Consider the following 24467-nt stretch of genomic DNA (forward strand, 5'->3'; position numbering starts at 1 on the left):
TGTGTTAATGTATATATTTATAACATGTAATTTAAATGACGGTTCAGTGTTATCATGACAACAAATTACAGTGATCTGTAATTTAAATTACATATATTTAAATTATGTCATCCTTATGACTACATGAATAACCACAATTTCAGTTCATGGAATGAGCACTGAATAGGGTGTTATTCACCACACAGTTGAAAACTGCCCATCTCCATGGACAGGGACATCAGCCTATCAGCTTCTGCCCCTTATCACCACCACTGCTGCCCTGATTGTCAAAGAGCTCTTAGGGCTCCCTGGGAAACAGAGATGACCTGACCCTTTTGAATCCCAGGATCCAATCTGGGGATGTTCAGTTCAACAATTCTTTTCCTGGACCGTTGCCTCACTGATGGGGACCCTGCGAGGAAGTGTAAGGATTCAACTCTAAATAAGGAGGCTTGTTGAGCTTTTTCTTAAGTAAATATTCTTCCAAAGTGCCAAGTACTAAAGGCAACATATTAGGCATTAATACACATTAAATTTAACTAGCAGATCTCTATTTTTAGTGGCGAGGGCTAGTAAGCTGAATCTCCTCCTCAGCGCATCTGGCAGCCTGTTGAAAAAACAAATCAAATCGCTTTCTCCCCATGCACGTATTAGATACCCATGGCCCTGGAGATGAAGAAGAAGACTACTTCGTAGATGGCACAATAAACCTGGTTGGTAGAGTTCTGACTTGAATACCTTCCCAAGCCTTCTATGATGGGGCTCACCCTTTAGCAGGATGGCCTCGAATGCTTATCTATTTGATTCTGGTTAAAAAGTTATTACCATGTGGCATTTTGCCATGTCAATTTCAGGTAAAGAGATTGTGAAATGTGCGTCTAATTTATAATATGCTTCTAAGCTCTTTGGTGGCTTCTGAGATGCCTATGCCAATTTGTCATTAATTGACAAAGTCATTTATTTGTAGGTAATTGGGAGCCCTTTAGAATTTGATTTCCAAGATGTAGGAACAGTGACTCTGGAGACCTCCAACCTCTTCCCTGGGGATTTGGCTGGCAAAGTGAACAAGAGAGTTTAATGCAGGTTCCAATATTTTCTCCTTCTTAAAAAAATAAAATTACCCAGGTTAGGTTAAGATTTAATGAGAGAAAAACAATGACAGGAATTAAGGGCATAATTTCAAAATCAAATAAATTCCCATGCTTTCACTGTATATCCTTGTCGTGTCAGATCCCTTTAGAAGCTAGCCCAGGTTTTCTAACGTATTTTGACAAAGGCTGGGGACCTTCCATGGGGAAGTGGAAGAGAGCTGGATGGGGCACCAGGAGCTCTGAGCTCTAGTCCTGCCTTTATCACTGACCTGCTGTGTAGCCTCCGTGGCCTCTGAACCTTCCTGGTCCTCAGATTCTGTGCATCACAAATGGGAGGTGGGCTTTAGGATTTGAAAAAAATTCCTTTCAAACTCAAAGCTTCTGTAATTTCCTACTTCCTCCATTATACATCAAAATTTGTTTTACTCGGTTCCTTAATCCCTGTTGTATAAGTTTGCCACAGTTGAGTGAGCACTTCCCCAAAAACGATGAGGGCGGGAGTGGGTTGAGGGATCCCATGGTGAATACACAAGCCGTAAACAGGACTAAGGGCGAGCAGCTGGTGTGCCCAGGAGTGAGTGAGCTACTGCGGTGAGGGGTGCACACACAGCATTGGCAGCCAGTGACACCATGCTTTCCCCGCTATTTGTAAGACTGAGAGCATCCTGTGTAGCCATAGGCATCCCACATTTCGCTGTTAAGGACCATAAGGATGGATAATGATAAGAGCTAAAATATTCTCTTTGGAATTATTATTAAATGTACAGACTTTTAGTCAAATAATGTATGAAGTGACCAATCCCGCTCTCAATAAATGCTGCCCTCTCCCTCACTGAGACCCACGGGAAATGGATACGGCTTCTTCCAGCATCTGGGCCTGGATGGCCCAAACCCAGGGAAGGACAGGGGCAGAGTGGGAGGTGTGCAGGCTGGGGTTTCCTAGAGAAATTTCTTTCAGTGAATGGAAATCATTTTAGGGCTGGTAGCCCAAGGTTTTAGCATCTGGGAAGAGACCTGCAGAAGGGGAATGCGGTACCCGAGGAGAGAACTAGGGTGTCCAGGGGGCTCCAGGAGGCATGGGGAAGAGGTGAGGACTGGCCACCACTGTCAGGCAAAGGTGGTCCTCTAGAAATGCAGCCCTAGGGATGCAGAAATGGCCCTGTAATCTACTGTCAGAAAACCTCAAGGTCAACAAGTGAAAAATTAATGTATTGGTTCAACTATGATTAGTCTAATTTATGTGTTTTGAGGAAACCTGAAATTGCTGCAGCCTGGAAGAAGTGCTATGTTTTCAAAAGAATGGAGATTCTATAACATCATTAAATGGCTTTAGAGGAAAGAACGCTCGTGAACCTGTCTATGTGTTCGTGAATGTATTCTCCTAGTTCATGATTTTATGGAGTATCTATAAGGACTACAATATGTGCAATGAGTGAGAAAGAAAGATGTTTTCTTTGCATTTTTTAGGTGGTACCAATTTAGTTGGGAAATGATACATGCACACATGAAGAAATTTGGAAATAATCAGGAAAAACATTTGGTTAGTGAAACATAGTTGTGTGTGTGTGTATATATATACATACAGTTTGTATATGTGTATATTTGTGTGTGTATCTATAAGGGACAAGCTGGGTACAAGTGTAGGAAAATAAAAAGTACATTAATTAAGAGGAATAAGCTTAGAGCCTGGTTTCCATGGAGGTTCAAAGGCTTAAACCAGAAGAGAGGGAGGGCTGTGAAATCTGGATAAAGCACCCCCTTTATCTATAATCATTGTAACAGCTAGTGTGCACTGGATGCATCTTCTGGAACAGACACTGGTTACATGTTTTCATTTCAACTGATCTTCACAAAGAGCCTGTGCTATATACCGTCATCCACTTTTCAGATGAGGAATCCAAAGCTCTGAACACTCACACAGATGGTCAGTAGCCGAATCAAAATTCACATGCAGGTCTGTGGGACCTCACTCAGCACACCAACCTGGGGCAGGAAGCCAGGCTGTGGGTTTGTGAGAGTGAAGTCGGGAAGCTTGGGAGCAACTGATGTCAAGGCTTGAGCTTGACCTTGGAGGACTTGACCCGACAGGTGACAGACACCTGCCATAGGTGTTTTGGGGACAGTATTTTGATGACTATTTGAGAAGCTGTGTTAGGATACGATAACATGGGGATAACCACAAGGCAGGCTTGTCTGGTCAATGGCAGTGGACGTGGAAAGGAAGCTGTGACTCTATCTCTTTTTAATTGAGGTATAGTTGATTTACAAGATTATAACAGGTTCAGGTGTACAGCACAGTGATTCAAGATTTCTGAAGTCATGACTCTTTGAGACTTTTGGACGAAAATCCAAAAGAACTGGCAGCCATATTGGATGTAGGAAGGCAAGAAGAGAAAGAAGAAAATAAGGCTTTGAGTCTCAAGGACGGCATTGAGGGGAAAAAAGGTGGGAAATCACGGTGCATCTGAGACGAACAGAAGTGTGGGGATGAGTTCATCTGGAAGGAAGCTGAAGAATTGTTAATGACTTAGGAAGGATCTCGCTCTTTCTCCTTCCACCATCTTCAGATCTTTGAGAAACACTGACAATGAAAAGTTATTCTTGCCTCCTTTTCTGACACTTTCTTTCCTTGATGCTGTCACATGCAGGTCAGCAAGCAAATGCGTGTGTTTGTGCATGTGTGTACATACACATACATGGATTTATATAGGTCCAACAGCTTTCAACACAAGGAAATATGTCCATATGTAATCATGCGAACACACTGAGGTCCTATGTCTGCTGTTATTTATACTAAAGGTTTTCTAAGCATGTGCCCAGATGAATTTCTGAAGAAAGTTCTCTCCATCTATCCATATTTATATGGGACAGTACCAGATTTCTTTGAAATTTAAAGAAGTTGTGCCAATGCTCCCAGAAACACTTAAAACTCTCTTTTTTGTTATTCTCGGTGGCCACCGACCCAGAGGATCTTAGGCTTTTGCATTTGGTGTGGCTGGATTTTTTTCTTTTAAATAAAGCTCTTTTTCCTATATTCCAGGACAATACATTTAAATCTTGAGCCTCTGTCCCTGGAAGGTCTCCCACACATTAATGTCCACTTAAAAGGGAAGGCTGAATTGAGCACACAGCAGGAACCTACAGGCTGTTGTGAAAAACAGTGACATCCAGATAAAGCTACAATTTTTATCAATTGATATGTGTGTTTAATTCCTCAAAGCTGGGAGACTATACATTCTCAGATTCTATCCCATCCCAATACATACCATTGTGACAGAAGATTAGTAAGTGATTATTCCGGAGAGGGCAACTGATAATTAATTTGGAAGGGGAATGCCATTTAAAGCATTACTATTTTGCTTCCTCCAGGAAGTTCTTTCCCCAACCATGCCTCCATCAATAGAAAGCCTCTTCTTCTTCCAATAGCTTTAGAAACTCTAAGGCTAGCGGACTACTGCTTTGTTTTTCCTGGGAAATACCAGTTTTGAATTTTGCAATAAAATAAAGTGAAGAGGCAAGAGGGAGGGGATATGGGGATATATGTATACATATAACTGATTCACTTTGTTTTACAGCAGAAACTAACACAACATTGTAAAGCAATTATACCCCAATAAAGATGTTAAAAAAAAGAATAAACTTAAATGAGATGTTAAAAAAAAAAAAGGGAAGAAGATGTGCATGACTTTAAGGTAAGACGGACTCATGCATTTTTAACTAAAGAAATGAAACTTCAAGAGTAGATCAAACTTATTTTTGAATAGGAAAGATAAGAATAAATGTTCTTAAAGGAGTTTTACAGAGTATATACCTTATAAACACTGGTCAGCATATTAGAATGATGAAATTGTGATGCTTAAAATACATTTTAAAAGTTTTTTTAAACATGCTTCCTCCATACCCTGGATAATTTTCTTTTGTTTAAAGTATTTTCCAACATTTTTGTAATGGGAATATATGACTTTTTACCAAAAGTTTAAAAACGTTACTCCTTGTCTCTCTTTTCACTTTGTCTCTCACGAGCTCAAGCAATGTTAATGACCACTTCGTCACACTTGTTCTCCTGTAAGTTACTCACCTCTCTTGAAAATTTCATAACGTATGGAAAATCCTGCCCCGTGTGTCTCATAATCAGAGACAAATTTGATAAAGAGAAATGGCCCCGAAGACACGACAGGAGAAGGGGCAATCTTTCCACAGAACTTTCCCCATAAACGCCCATTTTCATTTTCTCCATCGATGACCTCCACGTAATCATACCTAAGACATAAAGATGGAAGAAAACATCAGGTTAATGAGAAAAGTCCTTTTAATTTCAGTAATTTAGAAACCAGCATTCTCCACCACCATCTGTCAGGAGCAAAACTGCTATCTGCATTCACTGCTGGATTTCATGGAGGGGGAAAAAAGTCTAGCAAAATGAAATAATTAAAATGGACTACATCATGTCCATATACATCATCTGGCAACACAGAACTATTAAGAATAATGGTGTCCATTATACTTGCAGACAATGTCAGTTAAAGTAACCAATTAACAAGAAAAAGGAAAATCTCATGAGCACAATTCTCTTTTATTAAATTGTGTTCCTTTGTCTGGGGTTGGGGGGTTGTCAATACATAATGCTATGCATTCTTTTCAAACTGTGAAGTTCTTTTAGGAATTCAAAATGTCTCCTTGGCTGGAGCTCTCCATAAATAATACTTTGATTTCTGTGAGCGACCCTCTAAACATATGGCCACAGAATAATAAACAGATTCTTTACTATTTAACTCAATTCCACTAAGCTCCAGGCTTCTTAGAAAAAAAAAAACTCTCTCAGTATCCACTGTGGTCAAAACACAGATCATTTTCTCCCCAAACTACAACTTGAATTGCAGAACATAATCTCTGCAAAGAAGAAAGTTTATTTAAAAATGGAAAGTAACTTTATTTACTACCAGCCTTATTACCTTTAAAGGAATATTGTCATTTGAAATGGAAATATGACACACTTGAAATCATCAAAGTGATATGATTTTTAAAAATTCAGGCTTAATAATACACTAAGCAGACAAATGATGAAGGAAGTAGCAATAAAATATTACCCTAAAGATTGCACTGAGATAATGCATGTGTTTGGACCATTTTTTTCTCTAAAAGGTGGAAATCCATCTCCAGTAAACTAGCATTCCCCCAGGAAAACAGGAAGATTTTTTTTTGCTCGGCATCATGTATTTCTTAGTGTCTTGCTCTTTCTTTTCGTTTTATTTGCCAAGTCACCTAGGAGCCAGATAATCTGATTTGTCTTCCATACTTCTTCTAGAACTGACATGAAGACATTACAATCCATTCATTGCAAAACATTATTTCTGTGTTTAACTTGGTTCAAAAGTCCTGGGATATATTAATTTCAGGAATGGCTAAAATATGGCAGTAACATAAACTGTATCTGGCAATTTAAAAGAGATCAAAGTGTGGGAAATCTTCATGATGACCAATGTCATCCTTAGCAATCCTTTTCAAACTGTCCAGGACACATGACTTATGTTTACGTAAAGTCTCACGAGACAACTGCAAAGATGCTATCATGAGTTAAAGTGGACAGCTTAAGGCTCTCTAAATTAAAAATGACATTACCTCATCAGTTAAAATTGTGCCAGCTTTGTGTATATCAAGAAGAAAATAGAGCTGACACTGAATGAATGAAGCACTAGTGTATGTGAATTATTGTAGTAACTGAATTTCCTCTGCTGCATCTGCTGATTCCAGGAGTAAAATCACTGGCCGGCTAGCATCGCTGTCCCTTTGCAAAACTATGGAGCTACACAGAGGAATTGTTTGTTTCTCTAGACACCGGGAGATGCTTTGCATGTTAAGACAAGACAAAGGAGGAGGAGAAGGAGGATGAAGACAGCATTACCTTCAAAATCCTCAGTGACTTTTTATAGTCAACTGAGGGCAGCTGGAAAGAACCCCATCTCTGTACTCATGAAAGCCTCACCAGTTGGCATTTATGCAGTAATTCCTTTTATCTCTGCTGCTTCATTGACTAGACAGGTCTGCGTGGTTTGCCCCAAGCTTGCTTATAATTTAACTGTGATTTGAGCTGTTGACTGCGTTTGGCCTGGCGACTATGCGTCCGGCTCTGCTCTATAGGCTTTTTACTTGCATCTCGACATGGTCTGAATACTAAGTGGCCACATCCTAGTGCATTTTGCCTTCCAGACACAAATAAGAGAGGTGGGTCAGGCATTCTGAAGAACTAAGGGCATTTCTGTGAGGAGACCTTTCTCCCAGGTATGACAGAACTCAGCTATTAGACTGCTGGGGAATTACAACAGTGGATGAAGCCAGTCTTTTAATTCACATTATCTTCTAGCAGTAAATACTAGGCTCTCCTCTTGGCAACAGTAAAAGCTATTTTGAAAAGGGGCAGCGGGACTGGATGCTCTACCCAGCAAGAGATAAATCATCGCATCTTAAGTGCCAATTTTAGGCAATGGGATTCTTCAGGGATACAATAGTTACATTTATAAACTGGGATGCTGCTATCATTTTAGCACTTTCTACCATCCAACAGGGCCCCCAAATGTATCACAGATAGCAGTTCATGTAAATATTCAAGAGGGTGTATGCGTAAAAATTGCAAAGGGTGATGCTGCCAAGGAAGTTAAGAAAGCAGCTTGCTTCTCCCTCTGGAGTTGAGACCAGTTCCACCCCGTAAGTTTCTCGTTGGCAAACGTGGTGCCAGGAATGCAGCTGGTGTGCCAGCATCCCTCCCCAGAGACTAAATGTGTCGCCACAGCGACGCACCCAGCCTGCATTGGCCTGAGGCCCAGGATTCTGAGTTTGCAAATTTCGATCCCCCAGACGGCTGCACTGCTCTGTTACTGCTGCCGGCGCGGCAAGCACCACGTTCCTTGGGATGTTAAGATCCTCAGTCCTGGAACCAAAGACCTGTGCAGGTGAGCCTGGAGGTACCTATCCGACTCGCATCCCGAACCGACAAGCTCAGGCTGCGGGAGGAGATCTGGGGAATCTTGGGAATCGAATTCATAAAAGCTAGAGGAGGGATCACAAAGTTAACCCATCTGTCCCTTTGGAGCCCGGCTCTGGAAAAAGAATGTTCCAGGTGACCAAAAGGCTGCGTCTGGGTCCAAAGAGCACCGCCCACCTGTACAGGAAAGCCTCCCTCAGACCTCACCTCCCCACGTTTCATCACAGGAACACCAACATCAAGTGGATTTAGCCATCTTCTCATCCCTCTCTTTTTTTAAATTAAAAAAAAATTTTGTTTTTGGCCGTGCCGCGCAGCCTGTGAGATCTTAGTTCCCCGACCAGGGATCGAACCCGGGCCCACTGCATTGGAAGCACGGAGTCCTACCCACTGGACCGCCAGGGAATTCGCTCCCCCCCACCCCCAATCTCTCTTCATCAATCTTCTACCTTAAACCTTTCCCTTCCTGCACTAATAATGGTAAAGCAGCCGACGTTTACTGGGAATAAGGCCTAGATCTCTCTACCTAACCTTCTTACAATTAAAGACACTTTCCCAAGGTTTCAGTTTTCGGGTGGGAGGCCCTGGGTGGCTCTTCCATGAGTATCCCTGGCTTTAAGCTCATGCTTCTCAAGCCCCACGCCCTCTTGCTTACATAACCCCCGCTCTCACACTACCCAGGTATATGCGGGTGGTGAAAACATTTTGAATCCTAATAGTAATCACGAGTTTGGTTTCCCATAAGAGTGATAAAAGAATAAAGATTTCTTTCTAAGAATTCTTGAAAGGATTACTCAGAGATTTTTTTTTTTTTTCTTCTGGAAAGTTTGAATTATGGTTTTAGGAAAATGGCCAAGGAAAGGGAAAAGTGATGGGAAAATGAGAAATGTCTTCAGTCACTAAAGAGTGGTTTGGGAGGCTTTCTAGGTATGCGGTGCTGAATAGACGAATAGCACACTTTACTTAAGTCGGGTTTTCTCCTGTGAGTACAAATGACCCCTGACTCTATGGTGGGGCCTGTTAATGGGAAAAAAACCCAAATCCTCTGCAGGGTGTTGTCTGTACGGGGAGCTACTGTACCAACCCCCTCACAGCTTCTGGACATTCTCGAGGTGTTAGGAAGGGGGATTTTAGGTAATGGTGTCTTTTTAATCTCCTTCCAAGAGGCTCTCCCCTCACACGCATACGTACGTTAATAATGGAGAAATTCGATACCTGACATCATAAACCAGAGTGAGAAATGATGTTGGCTAACATAATTTTCACTTACAAAAATGTGTTTCTTTGGATCTTTGGTTTATTTTCCACAAGGCATTAATAGCTATCCCAACTGAACAAGCTGTAAACGATTACTGTATTGTTGTCCAAGAATTACCTTCCCTCTTCCCCAGAAGAGAAGAAATTTTTTTTCCCCTCAGAGTATTAGAAAGAGGAGTTGGATATAAAAGTATACGATGATGGAGTTTGGAGGGGCCAATTAGTTTGCATTTGTGTTTCTGAGCAGTTTTACGTGATCCACCCCCTAACCGTTCTGGCTTCCTTGCAAGGTTCTAATCAAGATAAATACATGAGAAGTCTTTTATAAGGTTCATAGACTCATGTAGTAAAAGCATTTTTAGAAATCTATTCAAAAGAAATAATCTGGAATAATGTCAAATATGTATGCAAAGAGTATTGCCTGAAGCTTTATAATAATGGGAAAAAATGGAAATAAGGCAGACAGGAAGAAGATAAGAAGGAATTTACGTACATTCATATTGAGAAATATTATTCAGCCATTAAAAAGCATGTTCAACAAAAGATTTTTTATAACAAAGGAAAAATGCTTATGATAAGTAAGTGAAAAAAACTTTACATAGTATATCCTCAATTTTCATTCATATGAAGTAAAAGAACAGGAGGGAAATATGCAAGCTATTAACAAGTGCTTATCTCTGGGTAGTGAGATTATTTCTGTATTATTATTATTATTTCTATGTTTTTCAAGATTTTTACAATGGACAAGTATACTTTTTTAATCAAATTTATTTTGAAAAGCATTAACTACTTATATATGAAGTAGCAAATCAATACCTTATTGACCAGCTAAGAATTTTATATTTCTTGGTCAGAAAACACTATCTTTTTTTGATGTTTTATTTGGAAATAAATCAAAGGCTTTGCCTTTTGTTTTTAAAACAATGGGATCAATGAGGCTCCTTGTGTGATACATTTTTGGGGGGTACTAGAAAGTTAAAGTGAATCTGACTTGATCTCATACTTTCTGAAATGCTGGCAGTAATACTTGCCATTTGTACAGTAACTTCCCTGTTACAATATACTCGCAGATTATTGTCTAACATGGCCTTTACAGTAATCCCAGGAGGGAGATTATTAGGTAGCACCATCCCAGAAGGAGCCCAGAGCAGTAGAAGCACCGGGTAGGAGACACATGAATGAAAGAACTAGTATCTTTCCCACACTGCCCAGCGTGGGACAAGTTTGATTCCAGTATCTGCTCTTGTTACTCCCTTTCATACATACTTTTTGAGGGTGGGAGATGGGTATGGCTTATTATTTTAGAATTAGTCATGAACAACTGGTCAACTGGTCACTGTGGCTAGAAAATGCCACATCAATGAACACTTCATCGGTTGTTTTCTTAACAGTGTGCTTAGAGCTGTACAAACAAGCATCCTGGTGTGTGCAAAGGTATATGTGCAGGTGTGCATGTGCGAGATAGAGACAGAGACAGAGACAGCGAGAGCCCTTGCCTTTCAGGAGTCACATGAGTTGAAAGTTTCAGTGGAGTTGATGGTGGCCACTGAATGGGATTCCTCCTGGAGCTATCCTGGTCCTCCCGCTCAGGCTAACGTTCAGGGACCACGTGGCTAGAACCCAAGCCCAGTCTGGACAATAGAAATAGGAGTGGGGCTGAAAGGTAGCTGTAATTTCGTTCTCTCCCTAGTGCCAGCGCCCTGGGCCTGAACACAGATGGCTCCACTGAAGACGGGGCGGAGGTAGAGCCTGCATCCCCAGGATGGGTAGGTGGGAAGGGCAGGACCTTCTGACGACCCCCAAGGCTGGAGCCAGCCTGGTGCAGCACCCCCAGGATGGAGCTGGCAAAGCCTAGATTCACAGCGGGGAGAGGGCCTGAGCTGGCGGCACGGCGGAGAATCCCGCAGCACCTTCAGAGGGACAGAGAGGCTGGGCTGTGACCTGCTCCTGTCCCTCCAGCCCCCGGGCCTGGGGTCAAATACCAATTTCTATGAAAGTCATTCTCAATCCCGCAGGTTAGCATCTGAGTGGCATTTCCACTGCCCCACCGTCAAGTTCCTTCACTGATCTTATCGCCCAAACTCAGGCTCCAGCTATGAGGAGACCGAGGGTCTAGTGTCTACTGAACTTCAAGAGTACAAGTGCCAGGGTGCTGTGCGGCCGCGGGCTGGCCTGGTCCACGCCACAGGGCCCAGGAGAGCCTGGTGCTAAACGATCAGGCAGCTTTGCTCCGTGGCTGCTGGATGTACTTCAGCCAAACCATCTCTCCAGCAACCTACTCCACCAATGGTAAATGGGACGTCAAACATCTCACCTTTCTTGGAACAAAAAGTTGCTGCAAACACTGTCTTTTGTTTAATGCCATTGGCCTCCTCAAAGGCCCACATGGTGTTACTCTTGTTACTCGTGCACAGGCTTCCAGATCGTTCTCCTCCAGGAAGTTCCAACGCCATAGACTCCACCTGACACCTCTGCTGTGTGGCTTCTCTGATTAAAGCTCAGTAAAGATTTCTATATGAATGATAGTCAGATAACCCCTTCTCAAATAATCAGAGTACAGTAAAACTCATAAAGCTGATCTCACACATTAAAATTTTCATTTTTAAGCTTCTGTAATGCCTCAGGGCCATAATAATGAATATCAATAATTTTATTGCAGCCATAGAAAAATGGATCATTAATAGGTTAGATAATAACATAGTATGTATAAGAGCGAACAGTCTCGGGAAATGAGGTATTACAAAAGTAAAGAAAGAAATAAGGAAAAACTTTCACTGGAGTAAAAAGAAATATTAAATGGTTTTCACTGTAGTAATACAAAGGGATAATCAAAGGCAGTGGGTCACAGCTGGTCAAGACCAACTGGAAAGAAAGAAACTGAGATAATAAACATTCAGCAGGTAGCATACAGCTTCCAGCTGCTGCATAACAAGTCACCCCAAACGTAGGGGCTTAAAACAGCACACACTTATTAGCTCAGAGTCTGTAGGTCAGAAGTCTGGTCTGGCCTGGCTGGGGTCTCTGCTCAACGTATCACAAGATGGAAATCAAGTGTCTGCAGGGCCGCGTTCTTATCTGAGTTCCGTGTCCTTGTCACAGCTCACACTGCTGTGCCGGAATTCAGTTTCCTGCAGCTGTGGGACTGCAGCCCCCGTTTCCTTGCTGGCTGCCAACTGGGGGCTGCTCTCAGATCCCAGGGGCCACCCACCTTCCTTGCCACACAAGGGAGCTGGCCCTCTCCAGCTTCAAAGCCAGCAACAGAGACTTTCCCTCACATTGGATTCTTCCTATGCTTCAAAACTCCTCAGGAAAAGCTGAGTCCCTAGTGAGGGTTCACCTGATTAGGCCAGGCTCGCCCAGGATAACCTCCCTTTCTTGAGGCCAACTGATTTGGCAACTTAATTAAATCTGCAAAATCCCTGTACAGCAGCACCTAGATTAATAGGTGATTGAGTAACTGGGAGAAGATGTGTGTAACCAGAGGCCGAGGATCTTGGGATTCTGCCTATCACTCAGACCCAGCTCTGGATGGACGCATGGAGCTTGGAAGCGGCAGTACAAACCCAAGCAGCAGGGATTGTCCACTTACATCCCCTGGCAGGGCAAAGGCTAGAAGGATCCAGGGTAAGATGAAGGGCAGGGGTGGGAAACTGCACAAGGCTGGAAGCTATTTCAATGTTCTCAGGTCCCATCGGCTGTTGGTTTGAAAGCCCTCAGCCGACCACGGTCCTCGCTTGCAGAAAGGAAAGCAGGGTTCTGGAGAGAGTCACGCTCTCCTGATTGAAGCAAAACAGACACTCTGAGATTGTCCAACACATATGTCTAGAGATAGAAGAGTGATAATAGCTTAATTCAAAAATAAATATATAAAAGAACTCAAGATATGTGGTGTAAAATAATGGTCAAAAAATATATAATTTTCACGGAAAGTGCTTCGAGTTTGAATTTCTCATTTCTGAGGAATCTCACTTTATATTTAAGATTTACTGGCATGGAAGATAAAAAATCCTTCACATGGGGAAATATCTTTATGGTTTAACTCCGATTATGAAATCCAAAGATGCATTTCAAACAGAAGACCAGGGACGCCTCCTTTAAAACAACTACGCTCCGAGGTAATGGAGTCTTCCAATGTCAAACTTGCAAAGTTCAGTATTTATAGAAAAATTCACATGCCTTTAATTACAATAAATTTGGTTCCCAAGTAAAACGGTGCCATCTGGAAGATATTAACATCATTTACAACTTGTTCGCCTCCCTATTTCATAGAAAATTTTTACTTCTTGCCAATTTTCCACTGTTCTCAGGGGAAAAAAAAAGAATTACTTTCATGGATTGTCTCAAGATGAGTTTATATAGCTAGTCAAACCATCAAAAAGTGACAGAGGGGGCGTCTTGGACACGTTTACTTCCTTCTTATTTACTTTAAATACTTATATCTTTAAGTTTTGGCTTTTGTTTTAAATAAAGGCTGTTCTCTCCTCTCTGTTCCTCTTCTCTCAGGCTTCTCAGGGGGATAAAGTGGAGAGAGAGCTCAGGTGTTAAAAACTGGGCTCTGATGTGGGCTCTGAGCTTCAGGACTCACTCCTGCACCTTTAATCTGTCAAGAAGCCCCACCATTTTTGACCTCCCACAAAGTCTCAAAGGGAATAGTGGGGCAGGAGGTGCCACCTGCCTGGCCAGCCGTCAAATTCGCCAAACTGGGACAGCTGCGATTAAGTCCTCACACTCAGTCACTGACTAGCTGAGTGTCACTAACGGACGTCTGTGAGCCTCAGTTGCTCACCTGCAAGATGGACAAAATGATAATTAAACTTACAAGATGATAGGGAGGACTCAGTGAAATACTACATGGTGATGTCCCCTTCCAAGTAAGGCTGGAATGCAGGAGAAGCAAAGAGACAAATGCACAGAGAACCCAATGGAGCACAGCTTTATTTTCCAAAAGGTATATATTACACAGCTCAAGACAGACTGTAGTTTAGGTAGTACAGGAAGTTTGGCTATTGTTATCTCCCCGGGGGATCTATCAGTCAGAAGATGACTAACTCTCAGAAGATGACATAACCTGATATTCTGAAAAATACTATTTGGAATGACAGTAGGTCTTGTCCTAGTACTACCACCAAAAATCAGTCAATTAAAGCCATAGTAATGACAGTAGGTCTTGTCCTAGTACTACCACCAAAAATCAGTCAATTAAAGCCATAGTAATGACAGTAGGTCTTGTCCTAGTACTACCACCAAAAATTAGTCAATTAAAGCCATAGTCAGAAATGGAGTTAAAGAAATCAATTTATATATACTACAATACTTTTTTTTTTTAAAAAGAAATCACTAAATCCGTTAAGTGTTTCCACCGATGTACCCAACTGATTTAATGATCTGCAATTGGATTAGTGCTATCAGCATGCAGTGCTGAATTTGCTTAAAAAGCCCCCTCAGTTGGTACAGTGGACGCACCAGGGGACAACTTCCAGTTCTGGAAAAGCAGTGACTCTGCCTTAAGGCATAGCAAGATCATAATCTGCAAGTTCCCTTTTCAATTCTTTGGAAAAAGAAATAAAGGCATAATTCTGTTTTAGACTATAGGACCTAACGTGCTAATTTTAAGAGTTAAAAAAAATCCTCCTGATTAATTAGTAATTATTCAGTGGGGCTCTAGGTAGTTTGCTAACCAGAGCTGCAGGAACTGAAGTTGGCAAATACTCATTTTTTTTAAAGGCTTTTTTTCCCCTTTCTTTGCAGTAATTACAGTAGAACCTTTTCAGCATCAGGTAGGTGAGATTATTCATTCTGCAGTGGGGAAGTCCCTTAGTCTGTAATGACAACCCATTTTTTTCTGAAAAAGTGGAAAGCAAAAAATGCTGAAGAAAAGTGGGTCTAGTGACAGACAGATGTCTCTTCCTTTTAGTGACACCGATGGCGAAAGAAAGGTTGAGCTGACTTTTAGGATGGCCAGTTGGCACCAATCCAAGTCAAAATGGTGCTATTCTGTTCAGTAGACCCTTAAGGTTTACGTAGAGTACAAACCCCTGAGCTAACCACAGCCAAGAAATACGAAGCTTTTAGATACGGGCCTGATTCATGTATGATGCTAGAAAGAAATTCACAGGAGAAAAACAGATCATGTCATAGAGAGAGTTTCGTAATCCCTCATGTTTATTGAAAGCAGCGTTCTGTAAGTCATGTTTAGAGTCCGAAGCATTCATGCTTAGGGTATTTGTTCTTTTCTAAATTTTTCACTATTTAAAATTCTATTAAGTCAAAAAGCAGGTGTTTCAACTGCAGATGACTGGGTTACTAGTAGTCTTACTAACTAACCTAGGATATATTCTGTAAACCCAAGTCAATTTGTGATACAGGGAATAATTTAAATAATGAGAACTATATCATGGACATAAAATACTTCAAGTGTCAACCGGGGCTTTTCTCTATGTTACAACATGCAAATTAGTTAAAAAACAAAATATGCAGAGAATCATTGGTTATTGGCCTAACCATTAGTTTGCATGATTTTTTTCTTATCGCTGACTTGCTTTACAGACTGAGTAATTAATTGGTATAAAGCAAGCCTTCAATTATCTCTGTGTTAGGAACAAGCTCATGGAGACAAGAAAGGATTTTAATGACCTAGGTGGCCTCATGATTTATATGGACCTTGAAGAGTAATTGTGTGTTTAGAAGAAAGGAAAGCAGTGACCATAAACTTTACCGGTAGCCTAAGACCGGAAGCACCCTCTTGCTAATAAGTTTAACCATCTGACCACGTAAAGGGTCAGCTTGCAGAAATGGCTTTGTGCTTGGAGCATGGATTTAACCCAACCAGGAGATCATATAGCCCTCATCCTACCATCTAAAGCACTCCCCAGCCCTAAAACATCTTTATGGTAAGCTTAACAGAAAGGAAAAGGGAATAGGGTCAAGTTAGCTAAAATAAAACGTTGCATAAAGGGAGTATTTTCAAACACACGCTTCTCCTAAGCACAGCACAAGCTAGAGAAAGGTATAAAAAGTTCCCCTTGATAATACTAAAGACTCAGCTGTAAAAACAAGACAGGTAGGCATAGGACAGAGAAAGCTGTACTCCACCTTCCTTACTTTGATTAATTATTTCATAAGGAAAGGAGATTTTTTTTTTCACCGAAAACCAGAATACATAAAACAATTTAACATTTCACTCTTTAAACAGCCTAAGTTCTTTGAACGGTCTTAATGTAGAGGGCTAAAGTTCACTGCACTTTATCTATAAAGTTTATTAAAAGAATTGACAGTGTACAGTCACAGGGAGAGATAAGAATAAGGCAGTTTTCCAGCATTTTGGTTCTTGATTTGGGGGCAGATAAGTGCTCATTTACAAATATATGATAAAACAGATCCTTTGAGAATCTTTTTAGGGGAAACATTTAAAACATTGCAGCTCTTGAGGTTGTATTACTTTAAAAATACCCCATATTTCAGATATTTCATTAATTCTGATTGCATTTCCCTCTTATAATGGCAAATTACCTAGATCATATTATTATTGTTTTCATCACTTTCCGATCTCTTGTTTGCTGGGTTTTTGGTTTTTTTTTTAAAGTAGGAAGCAGAAGTCGTAGGAAATTGGTCCTAAAATGTGTCCCTCAGAATACCAGTCTTATGAAATGCTTCTGAAAAGAATGTTTTTTCCCCAAAATCATTTGGGAACGCTGCATGTCATAATGTTCCTTTTGTGAATATCCATAATTTGTGTCAGTATAAGGCTCTGAGAAGGCCCATGGGTATGAAACCTTGATTTAACTTGGTTTAACCCAACATATACCAATTTCATTGATCATAAGACCCTTTTATTACGCAATAGAGGTGGAACTCGTGTTGGTCAGGAAGTATTTTCTACGTGCTATTTTGAAAAGTCACTTACTTTGCACTAGCCACAGGTCAGAAATAATAAAAAATCCAGGGAGGAAGGGAATCAACTTTGTAAATGATGATGTAAATTTGGGAAGATGGAGATAAATTTGGCAACCTAATTCCTTCTCCTATTCTGCCTTACATGTTAGAAATTTAATTTGAATCAGTGCTTTGAAAAACTGTTTTAGCGACTGTTTCTGACTAAACAAATAACGGTGCCGATATATAAGACTGTGCCTATACTCAGTAAAAGGGACTCAACTGACGCTGACAAATGCACTGGGCATGGCTGAATCCAGAGTCTCTCTGAGCACAGGAATCAGGAACACACTGGTTTTACTACCTAGTTAATGTTAAGGTGAACACGATGAATAGAACTAGCAAAAGTTTACCTTGGGAAGAGATCTAAGGGATACATTTTATAGATGAGAAAACTGAAGCCCAGAACACTGAAGGACCTGCATATTCCAAATCCAGTTAACAGAATAATCAGAACTTTCTACAGTATTATGATGAAAGATGAACCATTGCATCTCACTTTTTAGGAGATGATGAAAAGGGTCTCTGTGATCATCAGGGTCTACTTCTAATTTGAGATTTCCACCAAGGGATTTCTGAGCCTTCTTCAAAAACCTCCAGGAAGAGGAAACACACTGAATCCAGGCAGGGAGTTCAGCCCATCTTCATTGCCTGGCAACGATCCCAAGTCTTCCTGACTTTGCCTCAGATCTGTTCCCTCAATAAATGTTTCTTCAATATTTAATGCAGTTTCCACCCATTGATCCTAAGACCACATTTAGTTCCTCTTGCACACGAGAGCCTTGCAGCTCTTTGAGCATAGCCATCACGCCCCTCATCTCTCCCTTTGTTAGTACTGTAAGAAGAGAAAAATTCAAAGAATTCATTTATTAGATTGACACACAAAAAAACAGGCAAAACACAGGTAAGTATAGAAACTTCTCTAATTGCTCGAAGGCTGATGTGACATCATTATTTTAGCAACCCAGGGATGCTGAGCGCTTTGAAAGCATGTGTCGATTTCAAAGGCTCTATAACTGAGCTTTGGGGACTTGGGGTGGTATCTGTGCCACGAAGGGCAGGGTGGAGGACCAGACTTCTATTCTCCTCTCTTTCCAGAACCTTCTCTGCCTTCCTTCTTCTCCATTCCACATGCTCCAGACTCTGCCCTTCTTACTGATTTGGGGCTAGGTGATCTAGAGTTAGGGTCTTGTCCTGGGAATGAAAAACCAGCTCTGGGGAGCCAGGATCCAAGAAGGTGTGGAGCAGAGGGAAGGGCTGATCCAGGAGCCCCCGTGGATGGAGCCAGAGGTCAAAGGGGTGCCTGGGTGACAATTTAACACAAACAATTTCCACATCGACTTTGAGTGTTGGCTTTCTGATCCTAAAGAAAAAATTTAATTTATCCTGATGATTTTTCTTTTACAAACTAAGTATGCCAGCCAAAATCTCCAAATTCTGGACAGAGAACATTCCTCTTTTTGTAACTGTTAACTTTCGATGTTGAATTTTCTCTTACTGCTTCCCTCTTCACACTACTATGTAATTTCATACCAACCGATAGTCCCTTTAACATCTTTTTGTGTGTGTAATATAGTAAGATTATTGCTGCAGTGTAAAAATGTCACTGATCTAGGACACTTCCCTGAATGACTCAGATTGTAATTATTCTCTTTCCCAGACAGAGACAAAATACCCATTTTCACTAGTTAAACACACACATAGCCTCCATAATTTTTTAAACCTTTAAATAGGCTTTTGTAAATTTGGAAGTCAAATGGCCTTTCTATCAATGACTTACTACTGAATTCCTCCCTAATTATTCACTGATGAATGTACACTCAGAAACACAGGTTAACAACAGTTCAAATACTACTGAAGCAGAAGTAATGTTGGGTTTGGCAGTCTTTAAATATAATAACTTCAACTGGAAGTTTCTCTAATTTTTCTTCGTTAAAATCCAATGTCTTCAAACATACTTTCCCCTTAATGTGTGACAGACATGTCAAACACTAGCTGGGTAAATGTTTGAACAGTAATAATATTGATCTCTTCAATGGAAATCTTCCATACAAATGGTAGAAGACCATTAGCAAAAGCTTTTATTTTTACTCCCATTATGCTTTGCAATTAATGAAGAGAGTATTCTTAGCATGTGTGAAATACATACACACACACACACACACACACACATATATATATATATATATATATAAAATTTGTGGTAAAAAAGTAGTAATAGCTTATATTTATATACAAGCTTATAATTGCTTATAATTATATATACAGAATTTTTGGTGAAAAAATAGCAATAGCTTATAATTATATATATAAAATTTTTGGTGAAAAAAGTAGTAATAGCTTATATATATGTAGCACTCTTTTCTGAATAGCTGAGAAGGCTTTTGTGCTTGTCCTTGTGGTACAGGCTTGAAAAGAGAGAGTGAACCGGTAGCATCCTGTGACATGTGAAGATGTCTTTTCTGCAGTTGCGTCCACATCACTCCTAGACCAGCTGGTCAATTTTGTCAAACCACTGGCTTCACAGGCAACTCATTACTGAATTCACTAGTGAATCAACTGAATTAACTCCTGAATGGTTTGCCCAGAGTCATCCAGAGCACCTGGAATGGAGTCCAGGGTCTGAGTGGTGGTCCAGACAGAGAGCTGACTCCTCGCCCCTGGGTCTGGACCTCGCTGTCAGGGACTAGAGATGAACCAATAGCATTGGTGCTGGGGGCTGGGGGGAGGTAAAAGAAACAGAAGCGTGCCAGGGGAGGATAATCCAAGGACATTTCTATAGCAGCGCATCTTCCGTGCCCTCCAGGCCGTGCTCTCCTATTTCACAGCTGCAGGGCTGTCTCAGGGAGGCTGTAAGCCCAGGCTTTGCGAGGGCTGCAAACAAAACGCTGCATTTTCTTCTTGCTCTGAACTGAACTTTCAAAAACAGTGTTTAAACCTGGTTAATATGACTTTTGATAATGGTCTTAAAAAAAGTCAAAAGATAAAATATGAATCCTAGAAGATAAATGGCAGAGTAAAAAGGAAATTAGAAAGGGTGATTTGGAGGTCAAATGCATGTCCAGGTACTAGCTGCAGGGTTTTCATTTTAAAGCACAAACTGAAGGAGCCATGCCCTGGCTAGTCCTGGGGACTCTGTGACGTCTCTGACCAGTTACCACCCTGGGACAGTGTTAGCTCTTCTGAAGGTCAGGGACAACTGCCCTGATGTCCCCCATCTAAGGATAACTGCACAGAATTATTCTGGCATCTCTCCCCTAGGAGTTTCTCTTTTCCTTTTTCTGCCGATCCAAATTCCATACTTTCAAAGCCCAACTCGAGGTTCACTTGTTCTATGAAGATTTTCTTAGACTCAATCGCCTGTAAATGTTTCCTCCACTTGAATTTATGGATCCCTGAGCCAGTATGGACTGAGTAATTATACATTTGCCCAATGTTGACCTGGAATTATTTTCTTAGGTGTTACCATGACTTATTCATTTCCCTGATAAGATTATACTTCTTGTGGATAGAAAATACGTCTCTCTATTTATCTTGGATTTTTCTGAAAGTCAGAAACAAAAACAGTTTCCTGGGAAACAAGTTCATGCTTGTTGAGAAAATAAATAAACAAGAAAAATGAGAACAAACATGGCATAACTATGTATTCATATTTTAACATCATTTAATCGGGATCTTGTAAACTGTTTAGTAAATAGTTCTGAAAGAAAACATCTTACACTTTCAAAAATTTTTTCTATGAATCACGTAAATTGCTTTTGGGAAAAACAGTGTTCTGCTTTTGTTCCAATTACATTAAACCTTATGAAAATAGCCATCATGACAACAACGTCTCTTTGGAAGAGAACACCAAATACTTAGGGGCATAGCCTCATCTAGATGTTCTGGGATTCAAGAGCCCAATTCCTATTAGTGATAATAAGCTCTATGTCTATAAATCCCTAGACACTTATGTCAAGCCTACCTGTTTCAGTTTCCACAGGTGGAATGATGGTTCTAATGAGGTCCCTGTCCTCAAGATTTCTATTTAGAAAAATACAATGTTTAGACTTCAACTTTTCAGCCATCCCTGGTTGTGTTACAGGTAAGGGTGACATTTACGCATTTTGAATCGTATGTTAAGAAGCTGTAATTCATGACCTTTTAAAGTAATTTGCTCCACATAAAGTCTCAATCCAATGGACATTAGTGTGTGTTCGAAACACATACAAATGGTGAGTTTTGCCTAATGAAGCTGTTCATTATTTTCTCCCCGTTATGTGCCCGCCTGCATTATCACTGTCCTCTGCTTCCTTCAGTCAGGTGACAAGCATCATAAGGTTTCACAGGCTTTATTTTTATGCTGATCTTTCTTTAGTGCCTGAACACATAAATTCACCACCGTTTGTATTTAAGGTCAGTATCTGTAGAAGCCAACATTTTCGACTATTTTTTTCATCATTTGAATTTCAAATTCTTATCCTCAAATGCTTTTCACCCCTCTTGAAATCCAGAGTCTAAGGAGAATTGCACGCCCTGCTCTAATAATTTGTCTGTTGTATGGCTTAGAGATGTAAATGACAGGTTTTGTTCTTTTATTTCTCCTTTTTAGTATTGAACTTACATTGAAACGAATATAAGTCCAGCAGGCACTTTGTAAGTGAGGATATATGTAATGCCTATATGGGATATGCCTGTATGCACATATATTGCTGTATGCATGAGCATAAATACAGAAGATTACAATCTTATCTAAGGAAGATTAATTTATAAATAAAAAGATTCCAAATCTATGCTAGTCTACACAAAACATTGCCATTTGAAGTTAATTTTGTGGGCCTCCCTTACCAAGAGATTTTCTTATCCATGGGAGCCACTGAGGCAGGTGGAGATGACAGATGACGGACAGGTTAACCCAAACTCCAGGACTGAGAAACGATTAACTCTAGTCGTCAGGTGATTAGCCCAAGTCCTAGGGTCACAACCTTGCCTGTCAGTAAGTTGCACCCAAACTCCTTCAGGAAAGGTAAGGAAATTTGAACATGCCATTTTTAAAGCCAAACTTGGTGGATTTGCAACAGACTCTGTATTCTGTGCATACCTTCTCGGTGGAGTCCGATTTCCAGTTTTTGTTAAATTAGTTTCATATCAGTCAATACTTGTTTAAAAACATGTCATAAGTCTGTGGCTTGTGCATGCTTCAATTACCTCTGATTATTACATCAAGATTCACAAACGAGATACCACAGGCACTCTTATTTACTGCAAAATGCTATCGAAACAAACTGAAATTCAATTTCGGAACAGATTGCAATAACCCATCAAAACAGAGCACGTGGGGAGGTCAGGCCCCGAGGTGTGCCCGGCCATTGTTAAACCAAGACGGCGTCTCACCTAATCATTTAAACATGGTCTTGTGGCCTGACATTTTTAATGCTTTCTTGATCTCTTTCTTCTGGCTCTGTGTGTGCTTTGCCACTGTGGGGTGCAGTGCATAGCAGGTTATGGATTAAACACCAAGTCCTTTTCTGCCAATAGCACTTTTAGGAGGGGACAAACGATTGGGTACCTTTTATAAATAGTCACACCATAGGTGTCCGCAGAAAGCAACCTTTATTCAGGGTTCTTAAAAGCTGCCTGCTTTTTAGATACAAACCAATCCATAAAACTGCCAAGTTCAAATTTTCAGCTATTATCTGGGCAATAACTCTCAGGTACCTTGGTAGGCTGATGGGACATTTTTGTCGGCACACATTAAGATCCCAGGCTTAACTAATGCAATCTGGTTTTAAAAATTAATTTCACTTACATAATCCCCCTGGGATATGCAGCCCATGGTTTGCATTTACTTTGTGATTCATTGCATTTGGATTAAACTGGAGGGTTAAGAATTTTACTTTCCAGCCAGCTCTGACCCTGAAGAACAGAAACATACACATATCTCTCCCATCATCTGTTGCTTCAGGGCAAGAGAAAAGAAAGCCACTGTAATTTGGAGACAAGACTTTTCCAGACAACTGCGAACGACAGCAACCATAGCAAGTCACTGAACAGAAGGGTGTTGTGGAGGCCTGGGGCGCGGTGAGAAATTAATGGGAGCACAGAAAGTGGACCAAATATGCAGTTTTCCAAAGAGAAAATGTTGGCAAGAATTCTAGAAAAAACTCAAAAAAGAGGCTGCAGATTTGTTGACCATAACCATTCAAAACATGGGTTACAAAGTTTTTCCTGGAAGCAGAGAATTAATGAAATGGGGATACAATTTAGAAGAGGTGAATATTATAATTATATACACCGTATAGAGAGGGTTATCTACATCAATCCTCAAGCTGAAATGAAGTGAACTGGTTCCATCTCTTTATGTTAAATACGGAAACAGAGACGCAGGGAGGCTGAATCGCCCAAGATCACAGAGTTAGTTTTAGTGTCAAAAGACTCAGGACTTCTGACTGCCTAGCTAGTACTTTTCCACAGACGTTTCAAATATGTTTTTCCACTTCTGTTGGTTAAGAATGCAAATCTTGGGCTTCCCTGGTGGCGCAGTGGTTGAGAATCTGCCTGCCAATGCAGGGGACACGGGTTCGAGCCCTGGTCTGGGAAGATCCCACATGCCGCGGAGCAACTAGGCCCGTGAGCCACAACTACTGAGCCTGCGCGTCTGGAGCCTGTGCTCCGCAATAAGAGAGGCCGTGGTAGTGAGAGGCCCGCGCACCGCGATGAAGAGTGGCCCCCGCTCGCCGCAACTAGAGAAAGCCCTCGCACAGAAACGAAGACCCAACACAGCCATAAATAAATAAATAAATAAATAAAATTTAAAAATAATAATAATAATAATTAAAAAAAAAAAGAATGCAAATCTTCTCTACGGATTTACTTCTTTCCTAATTTTTCATGAAGAACAGAATTCTACCAACGCTTGATTATGGATTCTTTTGTCTCTCTAGCATATTTTTGAACAATAAGCAAAGTGATTTTAAATATCTTCACTCAAAAAATATACATTTTCAAGGGTTCTGATAGACTTAGTTAATGCTTAACTACAAATAAGGTCAAGAGGAAAGTAAGCTTTTTATGTCTGTGCCACTATGCTGACATTCACACTGAACCTCCAGAGGCCAAGTGTCTGAACATTTTGGTGGGAATCATAACATCAAAGGGCTTGAAAAGGCTTTGGGTTCATTTGGATAACCTAATCCCACTCAGGCAAGTGAGCAGATTTGTGCCTGTCCAAAGGAAGAAAGTCCACAGCT

At 40.7% G+C, this 24467-nt stretch overlaps 1 protein-coding gene across 8 annotated transcripts in view; it reads right to left on the bottom strand.

The window, feature by feature from the left end:
* Positions 1–24467, bottom strand: part of NRP1 (neuropilin 1) — a 135698-nt gene that overhangs the window by 75741 nt on the left and 35490 nt on the right. For all 8 annotated transcript variants that reach the window (XM_061178881.1, XM_061178874.1, XM_061178895.1 and 5 more), the window contains one exon: positions 5149–5330. In XM_061178881.1, coding sequence (XP_061034864.1) covers positions 5149–5330 — 182 coding nt within the window. The remainder of the gene's footprint in view (positions 1–5148; positions 5331–24467) is intronic.

Source organism: Eubalaena glacialis, chromosome 2 (genome assembly GCF_028564815.1).
Source record: "Eubalaena glacialis isolate mEubGla1 chromosome 2, mEubGla1.1.hap2.+ XY, whole genome shotgun sequence".
NCBI classification, from domain to species: Eukaryota; Metazoa; Chordata; class Mammalia; order Artiodactyla; family Balaenidae; genus Eubalaena; species Eubalaena glacialis.